At 55.6% G+C, this 20,262-nt stretch overlaps 1 protein-coding gene across 7 annotated transcripts; it reads left to right on the top strand.

Annotated features, from left to right (window-relative positions):
• IFFO1 (intermediate filament family orphan 1) lies at positions 1 to 10,007 on the top strand. 7 transcript variants are annotated; one of them, XM_086610116.1, is made up of 10 exons: positions 1 to 707; positions 5,582 to 5,642; positions 5,729 to 5,824; positions 6,074 to 6,214; positions 6,669 to 6,674; positions 7,171 to 7,331; positions 7,793 to 7,913; positions 8,893 to 8,985; positions 9,188 to 9,318; positions 9,905 to 10,007. In XM_086610116.1, the coding sequence occupies exons 1-10, from the start codon at positions 1 to 3 to the stop codon at positions 10,005 to 10,007; spliced, it is 1,620 nt and encodes a 539-aa protein (XP_086466242.1). The 7 variants fall into 7 exon arrangements, with proteins under 7 accessions (XP_086466242.1, XP_086466176.1, XP_086466104.1 ...); XM_086610050.1 differs by having other exon boundaries at positions 6,666 to 6,674; XM_086609978.1 differs by having other exon boundaries at positions 6,666 to 6,674; positions 7,793 to 7,919; positions 8,896 to 8,985.
• The last annotated feature ends 10,255 nt before the right edge of the window (positions 10,008 to 20,262 follow it).

Genomic DNA, 20,262 nt, shown 5'->3' with positions numbered 1-20,262 from the left:
ATGAACCCGCTCTTCGGCCCCAACCTCTTCCTCCTGCCGCCGGAGCAGCAGGGGCTCCCGGGCCCCGAGCCGCCGCCGCCGCCGCCGCCCGCCCCGCGCCCCGTCGAGCCGCTCGGGGGGGAACTGGGCGCCCCGCCGCCCGCCGGCCCCTTCCCCGCTCCGCCAGCCGCCATGGCCCTCCGCAACGACCTGGGCTCCAACATCAGCGTCCTGAAGACGCTGAACCTGCGGTTCCGCTGCTTCCTGGCCAAGGTCCATGAGCTGGAGCGGCGCAACCGGCAGCTGGAGAAGCAGCTGCAGCAGGCGCTGGAGGAGGGGGGGGGCGGCCGGGGCCGCGGACCCCCGCGCCGCGACCAGGCGGTGCAGACGGGCTTCGTCGGCCCCATCCGCACCCTGGGGTTGGGGCTCGGGCTGGGGCTGGCGCCCACCCGGGCGCTGGGTTCTCCCGGCTGCCGCCCCGGTGCTCCCGTCCAGCCGCCCGCCCCGTTCCCGGCCGCCTCCCGCTTCATGCCCGGTACCATCTGGTCCTTCTCGCAAGCCCGGCGGCTGGGCCCGGGACCGGAGACCACCTTGGTGCAGGGACCGGGGGTCTCCTGGGTCCACCCGGACGGGGTGGGCGTCCAGATCGACACCATCACCCCGGAGATCCGGGCCCTCTACAACGTGTTGGCCAAGGTGAAGAGGGAGCGCGACGAGTACAAGCGGAGGTGAGAAGGGGCGGCGGGAGCGAGGGTCCCCCGAGGGACCCCGACCATCATCGGGGAGGCTGCAGGGCTCTACCCGGTGGTGCCGGTGCGGGAGAAGAGGGCAGGGAGGGAGAGGCAGCCCTGGCCTGACTTCTTGGGAGCGGGGGCTCCAGGCAGCGTGAGGTGGGGTCGTAAGGACAAACGTGGACCCTTAAAGGAGGCGTCTACACTTGGGTCTCCCCGCTTCCCTCCTGGTGTTTGAACCCTCTCTGGATGCTCGCTGCACCTTTTCCCAGCTTTGCCAACTCGATGCCAGAGGCTGGAAATGCTTTTACGAGTGGGGAAGAAATAACGTGACTCCAGGAGCTGGCGTTTTAAAGGGGAGGGGATCTGGAAACACTCGGGAAGGAGGAGCAGCCAGAAAGCGGGTGAGGAAGATGAAGGTGCAGCAGTGAATGGGTTTGGGTTGGAAAAGGCTGCTGGGAGGAGAAGGGCACTCTGGATATGTTGGAAGGGACGGAGAAGCCCCTCGGCAGGCGGGCCCTTTCCCTCCCCAGCACTCCCAGCAGCAGCAGAGCTGTGTGGGAGCACCCCACTCCTCGGGGGGCTTTCCACCTCCTGACCCAAAATAGCTGCAGCTTGGCACGCGCCTCGGAGCAGGGCGAAGCAGAATGCAGAGCTAATCTCTTGGCTGGTTCTTCTTTCCCGTGCGGGGCGGCCGCCACTCTGGTATCGCACCAGTGGCACTTTTGTTGCGAGCCAGTTTCCGAAGCTGCTCCCGATTCCGCACGTAGGATGAGATCAGGCAGGGGCCGGCATCGCTGGGTCACGGCGCGAGGGTGAGACCGTCGCTGGTGACTGACGCCGCCCGAGCGACTGATTTATTTTTTTTTTTTCAGAAGAAAAGTCACTTTATGATGCTTTGGAAGCAATTAGAAAGTAGCTGATTAGGTACCCGGAGGAGGGAAACGGTGTGCCCAACCCAGGGGGCCGTGCCACTGACTGGTGCTGCGCAGCCGTGGGCTCTGGTGCCGAGATCAAGGCTGGGGATCCGAGATGGCACCTGATGGTTTTGGCTTTATAAGGCTTTGGCTGAGCAGACTTGTCTCTCGGATGCTCCGAAGGCACCGAGCGAGGCACACGGAAAGGAGCAGTTGGCATATCTTCTTTCCCACCGATTGCGGCGTGTACCTTTTATTATCAAGCCGGGGATCGGGCTCCTTCTCCAGGGGTGGGCAGTTTTCCTTGCCCAGCACTTTCGGATCGGATAGCCGGTGGCTGGTGCCACCTTTTTGGCCCAGAGGTCTCAAGCTTCACGTGCTCCAAGTGTTTCAGCCGGAGGGGTCCGAGGTGGGTTTGTGAGTGCTGCTGAAACTTTGGGAGAAAGGAGAGCTTTTCAGGGCTGTCCCGCTTTGGGGAGGGCCGCGGGGGGGCTGGAGGCGGACAGGGGGACACCATGAGCTACTGCAGGCCAATGTTGTTGGTGGGATCTATTTTTGGACTGTGTTACCAGGAGCTGGGGTAGACCCAGCAGACCCCACCCCCAGACCCTTTCCGGCACCAGGAACTCTCTGACGGGTGCAGCCAGGTCCCAAACAGGGGAACGGGACAGGAGGATCCTGTTTCCACACCCTTCCCTATGCTGAGGGCTGATGCCGACATGCCCTGGGAGCAGAGACCTCCCTCTCGCTCCGATCTGTGGTGGGGACGATGTGGCTGGTGTCATCCCTGGCCGCCTCTCGCCGCCTGCCTGGGGACAGGGGGAAGGGACCGTGTTCACGCAGGGCTTCCCGGTTCTCTGGCCCACGGCTCCGGCGCTTGAACTTGAGCTTTCTTCAGGGCAGCGTTGCAGCAGGAGGAGCTTCTCTGGAGATACGCAGGGCTTGAAGTTCAGGTGTGGGATCTAGGAGGGGTGCAGGGGCGATAGGGAGGGACGAGAGGAGATGGGGAGAGGGTCACGGAAGCCGTGCTTGGCAAGGGCAGGCTGGGGCTAGGTGGCCTGGAGAGGGGCAGAGAGTGCCTGCAAGCATCATACGGTGCTGCCAGGCACTGGGGACCTGAGAATCTGACTGAGTTTGTGCTGTTGCATCTGTATTCCCAAGTAGTTTTTGTCTTGGGTGCTGCAAGCGCACACCGGAGGCGTGGAGTGAGTAGTGTTATGGCACAGTGTGTTAGAGTCACACAATGGTTTGGGCTGGAGAGGACCTTTAACGATCATCTAGTCCAACCCCATGCCAGGAGGTTGCGCTAGATGAGGTTGGTCACTTCCAGTGACGGGGCATCCACAACTTCTCTGGGCAACCTGCTCCAGTGTCTCACCGCCCTCATCAGAACAAATGTCTTCCTCATCTCCAGTCTAAACCTCCCCTCTTTCAGTTTAAAGCTGTTGCCCCTTGTCCTGGCACTACAGGCCCTGGTAAAAAGTCTGTCTTACAAGACTCCTTTGTATATTGAAAGGCTGCAAGAAGGTCTCTTGTTGCTGTAGTTGCCCTCCAAGGAGGTGCACGGGGCTGCAAAGCATTCACCGGTAAGGTGAAGCTCAAACATAGCTCAGACATGGCAAGAGATGCCCCACAGCTACCATGCAGCATAGGGTGAAGCACCCAAAGGGTTTTTAAAGGTGTAGGGGGGCTGTTTGTTTTGCTGTATGGGCTTCTTGAGGACATAAACTTGATGCGTGGGGGCTGTAGGGCCAGCACCGCATCTTGTCACGTCCCCAGCCGGGTCGGTCTGCTGCTGGGATGGACCCTCCTGCCCTCGTTCCCTGCCTTCTCCCTCTTTGTCAGCCTTTGGGCAGGTCGCTGCCCCGCGGCGGCGCGGGAATGCCGCCCGTCTCCCCTTCGGCGCGTGCTGGTGGCCGTGGGGCTGCGTGGGGCAGCCTGGCTTCCAGCTGGCAGCGGCCGCCGGCCGCGCCGGGCTGCGGGCGCCGCGCTGCAGGCAGGTTATTATTAGGAATGGTGCATTGCAGGAGGGAGCCGGGAAGAAGGAGCCAGGCAGGAGGCGAGCAGGAGAGAGGTTGGTGACGGCTGGGCACGCAGGTTGGGCACCGGTGGGGCGAATCGCCGTTGCCTCCCGCCTCTGGGTCGGGGTTTCTCTGATCCGCGCTCGTCTTCCGTAGCGTTGGTGTGAAATGGATTCTTCCAAGGATTTGCAGCTATGCTTTGCTTCCCCAGTAAGTCCGGGCTATATGGAGAGCCGGAGGGAGGCGGGGACCGAAAAAGGGAGGAAGCGCCGCGCTGAGAAAGATGCTGAAAATTTTTTCTCCTGCTGGAAGGCGGTTTTCTCCCCGGGGAGGGAGGCTTTGTTTGAACAGTTCCCATATAAGGACAATTCTACCTTTTAACTTATTCCTTCCCTCTCTCTTGTAGGGGAAGAGAGAGGGAAGGAATATTATTCCCTCTTGTAGGGGGCCTACAAGAAAGATGGGGAGAGGCTGTTCAGGAGGGCCTGTTGTGATAGGACAAGGGATAATGGTTTTAAGATAGAGGGAGGTAGATTCAGGTTGGATATTAGGAAAAAATTTTTTACCATGAGAGTTGTAGAAGACTGGAACAGGTTGCCCAGAGAGGTGGTGGATGCTCCATCCCTGGAGACGTTCAAGGCCAGGTTGGACGAGGCCCTGAGCAACCTGATCTAGTTGGAGATATCCCTGTTCCTTGCAGGGAGGTTGGACTAGATGACCTTTGAAGGTCCCTTCCAGCCCTAACCATTCTATGATTCTATGATTCTATGATCTTCCTCTTCCCCCAAAGGGATGGGAACCCCCTTTGCCTCCCCTTCTGTAGCTGCGGGATGGAGCCACCACCAGCACAAGGACTGCGGGCGTTCTCCTCGTTTGAGTAAGGAGAAGCGTTACCAGCCTGAAAAGCTTAGAAATTCCCAAGCCAGGACTCTCCCACACCATCAGATTGTCCTGATACCCTGAGATAACAAGTGTGAGGGCTTTTCCTGTGCTTTCTGGTCTCCTAGACGTTAGGATTTATTGCGAGTAAGCCAGAGGAGAGATTTTTTCACGTCCTTGTGCAGGGTCATGGTGCCTGCGTCGGTGTTCGCAAGCATTAAACGGAAACCGGAGAGCATGGCACCAGGCAGGGCCCGGCTCTGGTTGCTTTCCCAGAGAAATTGCACTTTCTTGCAGAAATCTGGCTCTCCCAGAAGAGCCGGGTAAGAATGCAGCAGCCCTGCCGGGGCCGCACCGCAGCCCGTGCCAACCCGCTCCATGGCAGAGTCATTTAGCGAAGCGCGGTACAGCCCGGTGGCCTCCCAGCGCACCGCGGACTGGGCCAACACCGCAGCGTGGCCCGAGATGGTGATCTCATCTAGCAAAATGCAATATAATAATTGCTAGGTGACGTGGTTTCGTGTGGCAAAGCCGGGCACCGTGCAGCACAAGCCTTTCGCAAAGCTGCAGATGCTCGTGCAGCACCCGCCAGCCAACCTGGCACGAAGACGGGACAATCCATCCGGCTTCCTTGCAGGATGAACCAACGTTCTTGAATCCAACCTGTTACGTGGCAGCACAGCCAAGAAGACTTCTGCCCCTGCCCGGGTCACGGGGCCTGGCACGGGGGAGCCGTGGGCCAGCCCCAGCGTGGCAGGGCATGCAGGAGCGGCGCGGCGCGGAGCCTGCGGCTGGTGTCCCCGGCTCCCCCCGGCGCGGAGCAGGCAGCCATCGGGCAGCGGGGTGGGGTGGCCGGTGGGGCTGACGGGTGTTTGGCAGCTGCCGTCGCGTGGAAATGAGCGGCGACGCATTCCTGGGCACGTTCTCCTTCCCGCCCCGGTGCCGTCATCGCCCGCTCTGGGATAGCTGTGGGATGAGCAGCTGCTGCTCCCTCCTCGCCGGCAGCTGGCGAGGCGAGGCCGGTGGGATCTGAGCGGCGCGTTTGTCTCCCTAGATGGGAAGAGGAGTACACAGTGCGTGTCCAACTTCAGGACCGGGTGACCGAGCTGCAGGAGGTGAGCATCGCTGTCCCCCTCTTTCCCCTGCACCCCAGCTGCGCCGCGCTGATGCTGATTGAAACATCTCCCTCTGCCCGGGGCAGGAAGCCCAGGAGGCTGAAGCCTGCCAGGAGGAGCTGGCCATGAAGGTGGAGCAGCTCAAGGCAGAGCTTGTTGTCTTCAAGGGACTGATGAGCAATGTGAGTCCCTCACCCCTCTCCGACCCAGCAGCAGCATCCAACCCCAGCGGTGGGGCTGCGTAGGGGTTGTTCCTTGGTGGGTCACATCCAGCACAGAGGTGGTCTGGCAGGGTTGGTCCAGGGTGCAGTGAGCAAAGCGGGGATGGGGATGCAGTCCTGCAGCACAGGGGGGAACGTGGGGGCTCTGCTCGCCGTTTGCCTCGCCTGATCTTCCTCCTTTGTCCTCCTCCTGCGACGCCGTGGGTTTAGAACATCACGGAGCTGGACACCAAGATCCAGGAGAAGGCCATGAAGGTGGACATGGACATCTGCCGGCGCATCGACATCACTGCCAAGCTGTGCGACGTGGCGCAGCAGCGGAACTGCGAGGACATGATCAAGATGTTTCAGGTGAGAAGCGCCTGCTGCTGCTCCAGGCTCGGCCGGCGGCTCTGGGGAGGAGAGTTCCCGAAGGAGGTAGAAGAGACACCACCAGCCCCCTGCCAGGGGAGACGCTTGGTCACCCTCACCCCTGCTCCTCGCGGTCCCTTGCTCTCCGTCTCTCTCGGGAGGACCAGGCGAAAGGGCACGGAGAGGAGGTGGAAAGCTCCAGATGTTGCTCTGGGGATGGAGAGTCCCCTCAACCTCTCGCTGACCTGTCGTGTTGGGCCCGGGGACCCCGCAGTGGTAGGGGAGCAGCTGCAGGAGGGAGACGAGTTGCTTGAGTGTCTGTCTCTAACTCCATCTCTTTCCTTCCCCTTCCCCTCTCCGTCATCTTCTCTCTGTCTCTCTTCTCTGTCCCTGTCTCTGTTCTCTTGCTGGATGTCACTGCCTCTCTGTCTCGCTCTCTTTGTCCCTACAGAAGCAACTGGTTAGTTCCATTCGGTTGGGAAAGTGTACAAATTTTAAACTTTTTATGAGTAAGGTCGGACTGTAATTATTGACATATTTCACCTGTTTCAGACTCTGTCTCTTTGTTCCCCTGTTTCTGTCGCTGTGTTTCCCTGTCTCTGGACTGGGGTGGTGGGTGATTTGAGTTTTGCTGCAGTAAAACCACGTTGTGTTTTGGTTTTGTTTTTTTTTTTTTTCATCAGATTCATAGATTCCATCTTTAGTTGCTTAGTTTTAATTTCAGAAAATGCTAAAACCATGTTTTATCCATTGCACCATCTTTAACCTGATCATAACGAGCCCATCTCTCTCTCTCTCTCTTTCTTTTTTCTTCCTTCCTTCCTTTCTCTCTTTCTCTCTTTCCCTGCCTTTCTATCCCCCCACCATTCCTTTCCCCTCCATCTCCTCCCAACTACCTGCTCCCGACCTCGGACCCGGCCTCGTTTCTGTAGTCTCTGCACTTGTCTCCCGTTAAGGTCCCAGCCTCGGTGGGGCGGAAGCGGGAGCGCAAGCAGGTCAGCGACGAAGACACCTCGCTGTCGGAGAGCGATGCCTCCCGAAAGCCTGAAGAGGAAGAGGAGGACGAGACCACGGCCATGAGTATCAATGAGGAAATGCAGAGGATGCTGAACCAGCTGTGAGTGCGGCTGCTCCGCACCTCTGCCGCCGGTGCCAAGCAAGGCTCCGGCACCAGGCTCCCTGTTGGTGCCTGCCATGGGGAGGGCAGGGGTGGGCTGTGCTCCCCTTCCCTGGGGAGGGTGAGATGGGGAGCAACAACACCCTGTGCTCTGCAGGGCGGTGGGACTGACCCCCAGGAGACCTGAGCCACCTGTGCCGTGGGTGGGAGGTGGTCTAACTCCCCTCCTCTTGCCCCACTTCCTATCTTTCGGGAGTCCCAGCCTGAATTTGCTGGGGGTCCTGACCACGGAGCCAGCCCCTTCCCCATCAACGGTTGGCTTGGGGCACGCTGGAGCTCACCCTGGCCAGACCTCCAAGAGCTGCAGCTCTGCCTGTGAGCGGGCACGAGGCTTTTGGCACCGCTGTGGCCACCTGCCTTCCCAGCCTGCTGGGGCTGACGTGCCGTTCCCTTGCCCCCAGGAGGGAATATGACTTTGAGGATGACTGTGACAGCCTCACGTGGGAGGAGACAGAAGAAACGCTGCTCCTCTGGGAGGACTTCTCCGGATACGCCATTGCAGCCGCAGAGGTGCAGGGGGAGGTAACAGTGGTGTCAGGTCTCCTTGGGGATCCAGCCCTGGGTTGGCACACTCCATCCTGCCTGAGCCTGGGAAGATGCTCCCTCAAAGCCATCTTCTTAATGGGAATACGTAACTGCATCCTGTGAAGGTCTCCTTGTGAGACAGACCGGGGACCTGTAGCCTGAAGGATGTGCTGAATATGGTCCACACGCCTGGTGAGAGCCACAGACGTCCCAGAAGGGATGACAACCTCTGACTGGGCTGGTCTCTGGTGGTCCCTTGCTCAGGCTCTCCAGCCCACCTGCCCACTCTGCAGCAATGCTGCCCAGACAGAGGGCTCAATGTCCAGCCGAAGCCCTCTCCATCCCGCGTCTTCAGCCCTTGGCGGTCTCCTTGTGATGTGTCGCGCTCAGGGGTGGTCTGTACTCTCCAAAGCTTCTGTGCGTTGCTGGGCTTGTTGTGGGCTGCCCAGGGTGGCGAGTCCTGGGTCTCTCTGCCCCGTGTTGGCAGGACCGACTTGTGCCTTGTTTGTACTATGCCACTTATGTTTCATAGAATCACAGAATGGTTTGGGTTGGAAGGGACCTCAAAGATCATCCAGTTCCAACCCCCCTGCCGTGGGCAGGGACACCCTCCGCTACACCAGGTTGCCCAAAGCCTCATCCAACCTGGCCTGGAACACTTCCAGGGATGGGGCAGCCACAGCTTCTCTGGGCAACCTGTGCTAGTGCCTCAGCACCCTCAGAGGGAAGAATTTCTTCCTTAGATCCCATCGAAATCTCCCCTCTTTCAGTTTAAATCCATTGCCCCGTGTCCTGTCACTACACACCCTTGTCCAAAGCCCCTCTCCAGCTTTCCTGTAGGCCCCCTTTAAGTACTGGAAGGACTTTTCTTCTTCTTTTTGCAGTGCTGCCAGTTCTTTCTCTGATTTCTCTCTCTCTTGCCTTTGCTCCCTCATGTTGGACGCCTCCCTGCCTCGAAACGTGCTCTCCCCAACAGCAGGACGACAGCCTGGAGAAGGTGATCAAGGACACGGAGTCGCTGTTCAAGAGCCGTGAGAAGGAGTACCAGGAAACCATCGACCAAATAGAGGTGGGAGGAGGAGAAAGAGGAAGAAGTGGGGAGGGCATGGCACAGAGGGGGATGAAATGGGGGAGTGGGTCCCCGGGGAAGGGAGACACGGTGCTCGAGCAGGGAGTTGGTACTGGGGGCAGCAGCCTTGGGTCTGGCCGTGCCCCCTGCTCTGCACCGCAGCGTGCCCTGGGCTCACCTCCGCACCGTTTCCCTCGTGCAGCTGGAGCTGGCCACGGCCAAGAACGACATGAACCGGCACCTGCACGAGTACATGGAAATGTGCAGCATGAAGCGAGGCTTGGACGTGCAGATGGAGACTTGCCGGCGGCTCATCACCCAGTCTGGGGACAGGTGAGCTTCAGTGGGAGGGCTGGGACACCTGTGCTCTGGGTGGTGGTGAGCGGGAGCATGGGGTAGTGCTCCTGCCCTGTCCCACCGTGCCACGGAGAGAGGGCACTTCCCAGGGGCTGTTGGGCTCCTGGTGACCAGCCTCTGTGCAGGTCATGGTGCCACTTCTGCAGAAGGAGTTGGTTTTGACAGCCAAAGCCAGACACCCCTGGCAGAGGAGCTGCCGTGTGCAGGGACATCATGTAGACCCTCACAGGTGCATGGAGCCGGGGTGGCTCCGTGCTGGGGACCTCTGCGGTGGGCTTGCACTGACCCCAGCACCGTGTGCCTTGGCAGGGTCCTGCTCCGGGCAGGCTCCTCCAGCATCTCCCCCAGCCATGCTTCGTGCCCTGCACCTCTTGGCTGGTGTCCTTTAGAGCACCCTCCCCAGCACCCAAGGGTTCCCGTGGACCCACACGTGCCCCAAGGGAGCGAGAGGAGCACTTCAGCTTCTCTCCTCCTCCCTCTGGTGCCCCTGCCCACACCAAACTGGGTCCTTTCCCTCCCCCTGGGCCGTGCTGTGACCGCTGCCCTTTACTCTTCTCCGCAGAAAGTCTCCTGCCTTCACCCCGGCCTCCACCAGCGAGTCGGCCCCGAACGAAGAGAGCGAGGAGTCTGACCGTGACCCCCCCAGTGATGCTTCCATCAGATAATGGGGGGGGGACCCTGCTCCCTTGGACCCCGGAGACACGGGAGAGACTGTCAGGGATGTGGAGCTGCTGGTAAACGCCTGTTGCCCAGGCTCCCTCCTGTTTTGGGGTGCTTGGCAGATCCCACACGCCCCCTGCCACTGGGTATCTTGCAAAGGGGAATAGCTGGGTAGACCTGAGGGCCCCCACCCGGGGGGCTCAGCCTCCAGCTCCTTCCCTGTTCCCTTCCCCTGCTTTGGTCAAACGGTGGTTCGGGCAGGGAGGCTCCAAACCTGCCCTGGCAGCGTTCTCCAGGCCCCCCCAGACCCACCTCCTCCATCCTGGTACGCTTGACCTGCCCCCTGCCCTCCCTGCGCCGCGCGGAGCCCAACGAGAGCCGTACCTCCCTGCAAACTGGACCTCACACTGGTGCCGACTGGACCGAGCCCGGCTGGTCCCTGTGCCGCACTGGGGCACCACGAGCCCACCCCCTCCACCACCAACCTCCTTGGGGTGGGGGGCCGAGTCCCGCTCACCGTGCACTTTGCTTTGCCGCGCGTGGCGGGGCGCTGGCGCGTGTTACGGGGGCGAGGGGCTCATTAAACGGGACAGTTTCCTTTTCTACAGCTCCGCTGGCTGTGGGCTCTCCCTGTGCCACCACCGGCGCCGCGCGGCTTGGGGTTGGGGGGGTGTCCACCTTGGAGCCCACGTCAGTGGGGGCTTCCCCTGGGATGCTTCCATCCCTCCGGCGTGCCGGATGGGACAGCGGCGAGATCCTTCTTCTCGGAGCCACTGGCCCTCGATGGGCCACTTGTAGCCCCGACACCACGTGGGCTGCCTTGCTGTCAACCTGGAGCACCGCTGATGCCGAGGGGTTGGAAACGGAGCTGGAAACAGCTCGTGACTTGTGGACCTTCCTCTCCCAGTGCCTGGTCTCCACCATACTGGGGCATCCCAGAGCGTCTTCTCGCCCACCCTCAGTCCTGCGTCCAAACTCGGTGTAACCACCGCGGGGGTTCGCGTGTCCCACCACCTCTTGTAGCGTTTTCCTGGCTGGACATCGCGCGTTCTCCTCCGGTGCCAGGAGGCTGGAGCCTGGCAGGGCGGCCAGAGGGGTGAGTGGCGTGCTGCGGTGCCAGCCACCCAGCAGCTGCCCCAGGCTGGGGAAGCTCCGGAGAGAAACACTTCCCAGGAAAAGTCCTGAAGGGAGGAGAAGGTGGATGGCAGTAGAGTTTTTGGCTCGTCTCTAAGATTAGGTAGATAAAACATCTCCGTGCTGCTTTCTGGATTTTTCCCTCTTCCCTTTCTGTTTTTGTTCCTGGAAGAGCTGAAGCCAGGGGAAATGTTGAAATCTGGGCTTGTTCTTCCGAGCGATGCTGCCTCACATGCCAGTGGATAGAGAACCGCTCCCTGCCCTGCCTGGAGGCTCTTCTGCTTCATGCAAATCCTCTTTCCCATACACGTCTCCGCAGCGTTTTCTGCTCCCTCTCTGCCACGGAGCTCTCCGGGAGCGGCTGGGCATGTCCAGCTTCCCCCGTGCACGATCCGTGACGTGTATGTGGCCTCTCGGTGCTGCGTAAGAACCCGCAGCACGGCAGAGCGTGTGCCCTGCGGGGTTTCGAGCATGAAGCATGGAAGGACCAACATAGAATCATAGAATCATAGAATGGTTAGGGCTGGAAGGGACCTTCAAAGGTCATCTAGTCCAACCCCCCTGCAAGGAACAGGGATATCTCCAACTAGATCAGGTTGCTCAGGGCCTCGTCCAACCTGGCCTTGAACGTCTCCAGGGATGGAGCATCCACCACCTCTCTGGGCAACCTGTTCCAGTGTTCTACAACTCTCATGGTAAAAAATTTTTTCCTAATATCCAACCTGAATCTACCTCCCTCTATTTTAAAACCATTACCCCTTGTCCTATCACAACTGGTCCTTCTGAACAGCCTCTCCCCATCTTTCTTGTAGGCCCCCTTGAGGTACTGGAAGACCGCTATAAGGTCACCCCGGAGCCTCCTCTTCTCCAGGCTGAACAGCCCCAACTCTTTCAGCCTGTCCTCATAGGAAAGGTGCTCCAGCCCTCTTATCATCTTCGTGGCCCTCCTCTGGACCCTCTCCAACTGGTCCATGTCCTTCTTATGTTGGGGGCTCCAGAACTGGACGCAATACTCCAAGTGAGGTCTCACAAGGGCAGAGTAGAGGGGGAGAAACATCTTCCAGACACCCACATCCCAGGACGTGCGGGGGGACCCCAGTACCACCGCTTGTCAGAACTTCGTTTGCAGTGAAGCTGAGATCTCCCCCACCCGTGTGAGCAAGACGTGGTTCTCCGGTGAGTTGTATCACCAGTGACAAGCTCCGTTCCCCCACCGGTGGGACAGCTCCTGAGGTCTCACGGGCAGGACACGCAATGCTGATCCTTTGCCTCAGCAATTTCTCAGCATGGGAAGCACAGCCCAAGGCCTCCCGTGCTCGTTGGACCATCTCCCCCACGTCTTGCTGTCCGTCAACGGTGACCCTGTGCCTTTGATGCTGGATATGAGGAGATGTGGACCTTCCATCTGTTTAACTCTTCTCTGTGGGCTCCTCTCCAGTCTTTGGGGAGTATCTAGCCTGCTTTTCTCCACCATGAGCCCTGCTGGAAACTATGGTGTCTAGGAACTGCTCAGCACTGTGTCGCTTCTTGCATCCCTAACTTCATCTCTTTTCCAGGACTCCTCTCAGCAGCGCCTGCTCAGGAAGCGATATCAGAAGAAACAGTTTATCGAAGACCCAGGTCTTGGCTGCTTGATCTTCCTCAATACCTGCTGGTCTGTATTTATTTCACAGGGAACAATCATCTCTCATTTACCCTTAGATCCCGGCCCATTCAAAAATCTTCATTTGGCCTAAACTTTCTGAAAGACTTGGTTGCAGGGGCAGCTTGGCCGTGGATGGAGTGGGCCTTTTCCTGTTCTTGACCAAGATGATGAATTGATGAAATGAACTTTGGGGGAGCAGGTCAGTTACTTTTTCCAGCTGACAGTGCTCACCCGTGAGCGTGTTGTATGGTCCTTAGTGCACCAGAGCAGACCTTGGCATACAGGAGACCAAGTCCTGTTGCACGTGGTGTCCATGCATTAACGTGAATGTTTATTGCCCAAGCGCAAATGTTGAACGTAGGGGTTCCATGGCAGGATGCATCCAGGCAGTCCCTCTATCAGCATCCGTCTCAGGACTGTGGCTGCTGTCTGGTGACCTCCAAGACCATCCAGGATTGTGTCTCTCTGGAGTGGCAGTGAGGTCCTCCCGTTGAATATTTAGGCAGGCTGGTTCAGCTTCCCCACCCTCCAGAAGTCCATGTTGGCAGAGACTTCCTCAGGCAGTCTGGAAACGTGCTAGTGATTGTTCTGGCTTCTCCCTCCCCAACATTTGGGCTGTGGTGTCCAAATGTGCCCTACACATGTCAACTTTTATATCAGTGGGAGTGGCACAAAAAACATCCCTCGAGGCAAGAGCTGTCCCTGGGCTGGGACAGACCCACCTGTGAGCATCCTGCTGGGACAGGATCAGCCTTTGAGCTGGGGTGAGAGACGCAGCTCTCTGCCGTGGCCGCTGTGCTCCATGCTCCCTGTGCTGACATCAGCCTCTTGGCAAGGGATGTCAACAAGCCGTGCCAGGTATTTTGCAGAAGCGAGCCCTGGCTTCCTGCTGAAAGCCGGAGTAGCCTCTGCCGCTCCTCTAGTGAAGTTCCCCAGGACTTGTCTGAATGGTGGGCTCCCATCCTCAGAGACAAGGTAGCCCCGAGACCAGGCCCACTGAGCTTCTTGATGAAGACTACCAGATTTTCCCACAGAGGGGGTGGGGAGCATTGCCCTCCTTGCACCGCACTGCGTGGATGTGGGACGTTCTTACTGGCTCTAGAGAGCATTCAGCCAACTTGACCACAAAGTAGCCTAGATCTTCCTCCGTGTGTTAAGCAAGCCTGCTCCCTCCCTCCCCTCATTCCTGGATCCCGTCTATTTTAGATCATATCTCAGAACTGAAAGAGGCTGACTTGTCCATCTGGTCAGTTAAGGTCCTGTATTTCCCACCCAGCACCCTTCTGAAGGTGCTTTGTCATCTGTCCCACATGACTCGGCGTCGTGTGAGTTAGCTTTTCCCCGTTTCAGGCTTCCTCAGATGGACCTAACTGTGATGCTGACAGTCTTCACCGGAGCAACTCTTGATTCCCTGATAACCTGTTTATTATTCTGTTTGTCTTGTGTCTTAGCCAAGAGGTTGGAGACATCAAAGCTGCGTAGCAAGTCGTCCTTGTTTCTAGATTTGAGCTGGGAGATTGGCTTTCCTAAGCCTCATACCTCTGCTACAAAAGGTTCCTTTGTTCTTGAGAGGGCCGTGCTCTTTATACGTTTATGGTTGTTGTTATCTCAGGTATCTGTGGCACAGAGTGTCCCAGAACTTGCGTGTGATGATCGAGTACGTCAAATACTCCGGTTACGAGTAAGAAACCTCCTTTTGAGAGGAGAGGTCAGAATTAACACAGAACACAGTGGAGTGCTGTCTCCTTAGAGATGCACCTGGATGATGCATGGGTAGGCTCCTGAAGACATCTGGCAAGCCTCTACATGTGGTGATTGATGCTGGGAGTGAGAGTAAGACAGCGTGGATGGGCTACAGGGGGTTTGGGGAAGCCCAACCACCATTGAACATCTCCCAGTGGACGTATGAGACTGTGAGAGGTGTTTTAGACGTGAGTTTTCTAAATGTTTAGGCCACTTTCTTTTGGGATGGGAATCAGGAGAGGCTGCTGTAGGTCCTCTGGCAGAGGGGGTTATAGATTTCATAGCTTGGAGAACAGCTGTAAGAGCGGGGAAGGTACTAGGGCAACGCTATGGAAGAGAAACTCAAAAGGTCCCACTCAGAGGTGGCGTGATGGAGCTGGACCGATGTCACAACGGACGGGAAGAGGCAGCATTTTCGGCTTCGACAGCAGGCTGCACAGATCTGGGCAAGGGGAAGTCGAAGTTCTCAGGGTAGGAAGAAATGTGGTAAATTAATATTTTCAATGTTCATGGCCACCTCGTAGAACTGCGAGCTCGCCTGGGGTTGCACGCTGCGCTAAAAATCACGTTCACTCTAGAGCTGACAGCCAAACGTGCTCTGACACACAATTTCCTCAAGGCAGGGAAGGGTCTTTTATGTACTCCTGAACCCCCCCCCCAAAACACGGTGATTTATTCCATGAGTAAGAACCTCTCTGCCGTGTGTGAAAAGGAAAGTTGTGTTGTCACGGGAGACTTTGGCTGGAGATACCGAAGGATGTGCTGTGCCATGGAGAGTTTCTCATCAGCTTCTGAAGGATGGCATGGCCAAGTGAGGCGATGATTTTAGATGTCCTCACGACAGATGAAGACTGGGTTGGGATTGCTGGTTGCCTAAAGACAAGGGATCAACTGAGAAACAAATCAAGACATCACCCAGGACAAAAATGCCGTAACAGAGAACTGCATAGTGTTATGTAGCCTTGTCTTACAGTGAAATTGTTTAGGGGAAGTATTAAAAAAGTGTGATTAAGTGGGAGATCTTTGGAAAGAAGAGAGTTTTTCCAGTTATCCAGAAAGCTGTGATTCAGTAGGCATGAGAAGATAGCTTCCAGTAAACTACTGCCTCGAATAAGTGGCCATGTGACAATAGTACTTAGAATAACTAATAAAAATAATGATAAAGCCTGACCCTAATTAATAAAAATAAACTTTGTAACAACTACAGCAACTGTGGGTGGGAGAAAAGGACTAGAGGGACAACAAAATAATTCAGCTGTGTAAAAAAGGTCCTCAGCTACTCCTGTCACCTCAAGAAAAAATTAATAGCGGGATGTTTAAGGATGCTAACACACTGTTCTAGTTATATTTAAAGAAAAAAAATCAATCCTAGCGCTAATATAAACCTTTTTTTCTTGGCTGAAATTGGGAGAGGAGGAAAAAAAAAGGCAAAATGAGGCAAAAAAAAAAAAAAAAAGAGAAGTACTCACCAGATATGTCTGTTCTGTATTTGGAAAGAGCAGAATGTGGTCAGAGGGGAATGATGAAGCACTTTCCAGGCCATTAGCAATTAAGGAGGAACCTTGAAAGGCTCCTGCGTTTTCCAGGCACGGATGACCTGGAGCACGGTGATGGGGAGAGGTGCGCACGGGATGCCGTAGCGGTGACCCCACCAGCACGCAAAGCCCGAGGCTGCCTGGGGAGATGGAGTTAGGGATGCTGGGGGGAAGAAAAATAAAAAGCACAGCGCTGCCGCTGCGTTCCTGCAGACGGCGTTTCGCAAAGCACCCCGGCGGAAAAGTGCTGCCGGCTGAAATCCGTGGTTTGCTGCTGTCCGTTTTTAAATGCGTTGGGGAAGATGTTTAAAAAAGGCTGGGTGGCCTCAGGGATTGGGCTGGCCGAGCAAAACCAGTGAGGAACCAGTGGAGGGGGGGAGGAGGGTAGAAATCACGAAGGAACGGGAGAAAAAATTCTGCACGGATTTACGGAGGGGCAAGGAACTGCCCGACAAAACTGGTACCATTTTTGATACGTAGAGATGCTCAAAAGGAGTAAATGTCTCAGTTAAAATGCCAATTTTTATCTATATTTTATATATATATAAAAATATTTTTTAATAGAGTCAAAACAGCTCCTGGTGCCATACGTACAGAGCCAATATTTAAGCTGTGCATAAATACATCTAAGAGCAGGAAATACTGGTGACTGGAAATACTGGTGACTGACCATTCCCAGGACAACAGGAGGGCTGGAAAGACGTGGGGAGCAGGGCTCACAGGCTCGTGTGAGCTCTCAGCCAGATGTTGGAGCTGAGGGCATCTTTAAACATCATTTCTCCCCGTGTGACATTGGTGTGCTTTGTCCTGCTTTGCTTCCCAAGTCGGAGCAGATGGAGTAAAGCCTCCTAACCATGATTCCAGGCTGGAGAAAAATGTTCTGAGTGTGAAAAGTTATTTTACTCCTTAAAAAAAAAAAATAAATAAAGGTGAGCGAGCGTTTTTGCCCAGTGCCTGAAGTGATGATGATGGTCTGGGTGGCAGCTTAGTCAGGCTGAGAGCCATGCCAGGAGTCGGAGGTGATGGGGAAGCTGGAGGCCATGTGGATTCAGTGAGATTTCAGTGTCTGCTTGGGGTCCAGCACCTAAATCAGTACCCAACTTGGTAACTAAAAACCTGGAGATTAGGGCAATTACAAACCACCTATTTTTTTTTCCCGTCCCAGGACGCAGAGCAAGGCCACCAAAGGTTGCTTGCTTGTTTGGTGGCGAGGTGGGCAGCGTTACAGGAGGGCTTTGAGACCTGCAATGGCAGAGTTGTGTCCCCCCCACTGCGTGCATTACTTCTCCTTTAGCAACCTTGAAGTTCACCCATCCTTTTAGTAACCCTGTCACTTGGTCACAAGACCTTCTGCACCTTTCCATGGACTGACTCAGTGTCCTACATCATTTTGCACAAACTTTGGCACCTCCATGCTCCAGATTGTTCTGAAGGTGTTGAATGGAAACGACCCTGGGGCAGATGGCCTCAAATGCTGGCCACTCACACCATCTCTCTCTGTCACCACCACTTGCTACTGGTTTTCAGCTTGGAAAGTGTGTTCTTTCCATGTCCTGGGGCAGCTGAGGATCTTTGAAAGGTTTTACCAGTCTGTTTTTCCTAAACCCAGTTGCTTTTCATCACGTCACGGGGGCTGAAGCGAGCAGTGAATTACTTAGAACGTGGTGACCTGTTCATCTGTTTCGTGCCAGAGCCCATCCGAGCCTGGCACCGAGGGTTTGCTGCCGTTCGTGGCACGGGCACCTGCTCAGGTCCTGACACTTTGGTTTGCAACGGTGGCATCATCTCATCACTGCTGAGGAAAATCACTTTGGGAACAACCCGAAGCTCCTCTGATGGCAAAACATCAGTTTTATGTTTCTGCCATGGCCTTAGCTTCTCTAATCCCTCCCACACCATCTTACGGCTTTTTGGGAGCTTTCTCGTCTCCAAGATGCGTTTGAAAAAGGGTTTCCTGCTACTTTTTCTAGTTGTCACATAGTTTCCTAAAAATCTGCCTTTTTTTCAGGCTCTTAGGTTTAATTTGCTAGTATTTATGAGTTGTTCTCCTATTCTCGTTTGACTCCAGCTTCAGCTTTTTGATGGCTGCCTTTTCAAATCTCACGCAGTAAAGTATAACCCAGTCCTACTGTTCCTTCCAGGACCATTGAATTGAGAATAACTCCCTCGAGAAGGTGACACTCCTATAGTAGGATAATATACAGAGGTAAGTTCTAGCAGAATGTAAGAGGTTCCATTCAGCACAGAAGAGTAAATAACGAATTATTTGGTTTTGCCAAGTGTGCACGGTACGATTGCCCAAAGGTAGGCAGCTTGGTTTGGATGAAATATCCGCTTTCCGTGAGTATTGCTGGTGCCCACAGGGGTATTTGGGTAGCCTGAGTTTAAGGCATGAACCTGTGTTTTGGGAAAGGCATCTGTTGTTACAAAGGGGTTTGGAAGGCTGTCGTTTGAGAGGTTTGTCTTATACAACTGTCCAGTATATGCCTTGTGTCATAGTCTTTCCTATCAGAGACCTGTAGCTCCTCTTCCTTGCACAGATCATGGAATGGTTTGGGTTGGAAGTGACCTCAAAGATCATCCAGTTCCAACCTCCCTGCCATGGGCAGGGACACCCTCCACTACACCAGGTTGCCCAAAGCCTCATCCAGCCTGGCCTGGAACACTTCCAGGGATGGGGCAGCCACAGCTTCTCTGGGCAACCTGTGCCAGTGCCTCACCACCCTCAGAGGGAAGAATTTCTTCCTTAGATCCCATTGAAATCTCCCCTCTTTCAGTTTAAAGCCATTGCCCCGTGTCCTGTCACTACACGCCCTTGTGAAAAGGGCGATTGCTTTGCTCAGAGACTCACTTACTGCAGAAATGGGGAGAGTATGTTTTAAATGTCCAGGACTTTTTTTATATTGTGCTTATGCTGTCACCATTTTGTGACATTTTGGTGTGATTTTTTTTTTTTTTTTCCAAGCAAACTTAATTAGCTTCCATGTCTGCCCAAGATGATTTTCACTACGTGGTATCTTCCTTAATGCTGAAGTCCCATGCTGACACCTTGAGAAGAAGGTGGTCTGAGGACAACTAGACATTTCTTGGGGGAGTAATGCATGAATGGTAGTGTGTGCACATGCCAATGAAGCATAAAATAATTTCTCTAAACATTCAAAGTTGCCATAAAAGGGAATTTTCCTATAATACCACTGCTAATTACCATACTGCAGCATCACTTGAATGTCCTCTATCTTAAAAAAGAAACCAAAAGGTGCAGCTTAGCACCCCTAGCAATGGTTGGCTGCCCAGCAGAGAAGTCATCCCTTGGGTCGGCCGGCGAGAGCTGGGACAGCACAACCCTGCAAAAGAACTCGTGTCTTGGGAGCATCCCTCTCCCACAGGGGTCCAGCACAGCCAGTCTTGGTGCCTGGCTGGTCAGGGAGGACGGAGCCAAGCCTCTGGCCAGGATTGGTGTCTTTCTATACCTTCTCCTTGCAAGGTGTCCATAAATAAGGATGGATTCTGGCTTATCACAGCTGCTCCTAGAGCTGGTTTATCCCAGCGGAGCAGCACGATTATTTTTAGCTCCTTCAATGGACAAGAGCCCCTTTAGGTCTGTCTGAGCACTGCCTTCCCTGACCAACCAGTTCGATCCGTTTTTCCTAAAAACACTTTAAGAACTCCTCTACTTGGGAGAAAAACTCTTCTCCAGAGAGAGAAGCAGCTGGCGCAGCAGATCTCCCATCTTTATCCCAGTGCCACCCGCAGTCATATATGTCACGTTTTCAAATCGACCAAAACCAAATAAATTTTTGGGCCAGGGCTGGAGTTGCTGGCCAGGCTGGCCCTGAGCCGGCTCTGCCAGCTGGCCGGAGGGCATTGCTGTGGTGCCACCTGCAGGCACCGTGTCTGGATGCAAAAGGAGGATTTAGGAGGAAAGCTGAGCTCTTTAGGGAGCGTATAGGAGACGAGGCAGGAAACGCAGCCCTTGGGGTGGGCGGAAGGTGGCACGACTCGTTTGCCGGGCTCGACTTCCCTGTTTCCATATAAGAGCAACTCTGGTTTAAATTCTGGGATTGCTGGCTTGCCCTGCCGAGATACCACATCATTTTCCCAAGAATTTCTAGCAAGACTGTAAACCGGTTGCAATACTGTTTTAAAACCACAGTAAACATTTCTCCAAGCCATTCCCAGCAGTTGTTGGTCTGAGAGCACATA

The sequence above is a fragment of the Tauraco erythrolophus genome, chromosome 1 (assembly GCF_009769465.1).
Source record: "Tauraco erythrolophus isolate bTauEry1 chromosome 1, bTauEry1.pri, whole genome shotgun sequence".
Classification (NCBI taxonomy): Eukaryota; Metazoa; Chordata; class Aves; order Musophagiformes; family Musophagidae; genus Tauraco; species Tauraco erythrolophus.
Note: the sequence above shows the minus strand (reverse complement) of the source record. Positions and strands in the feature narration are given on the sequence as shown.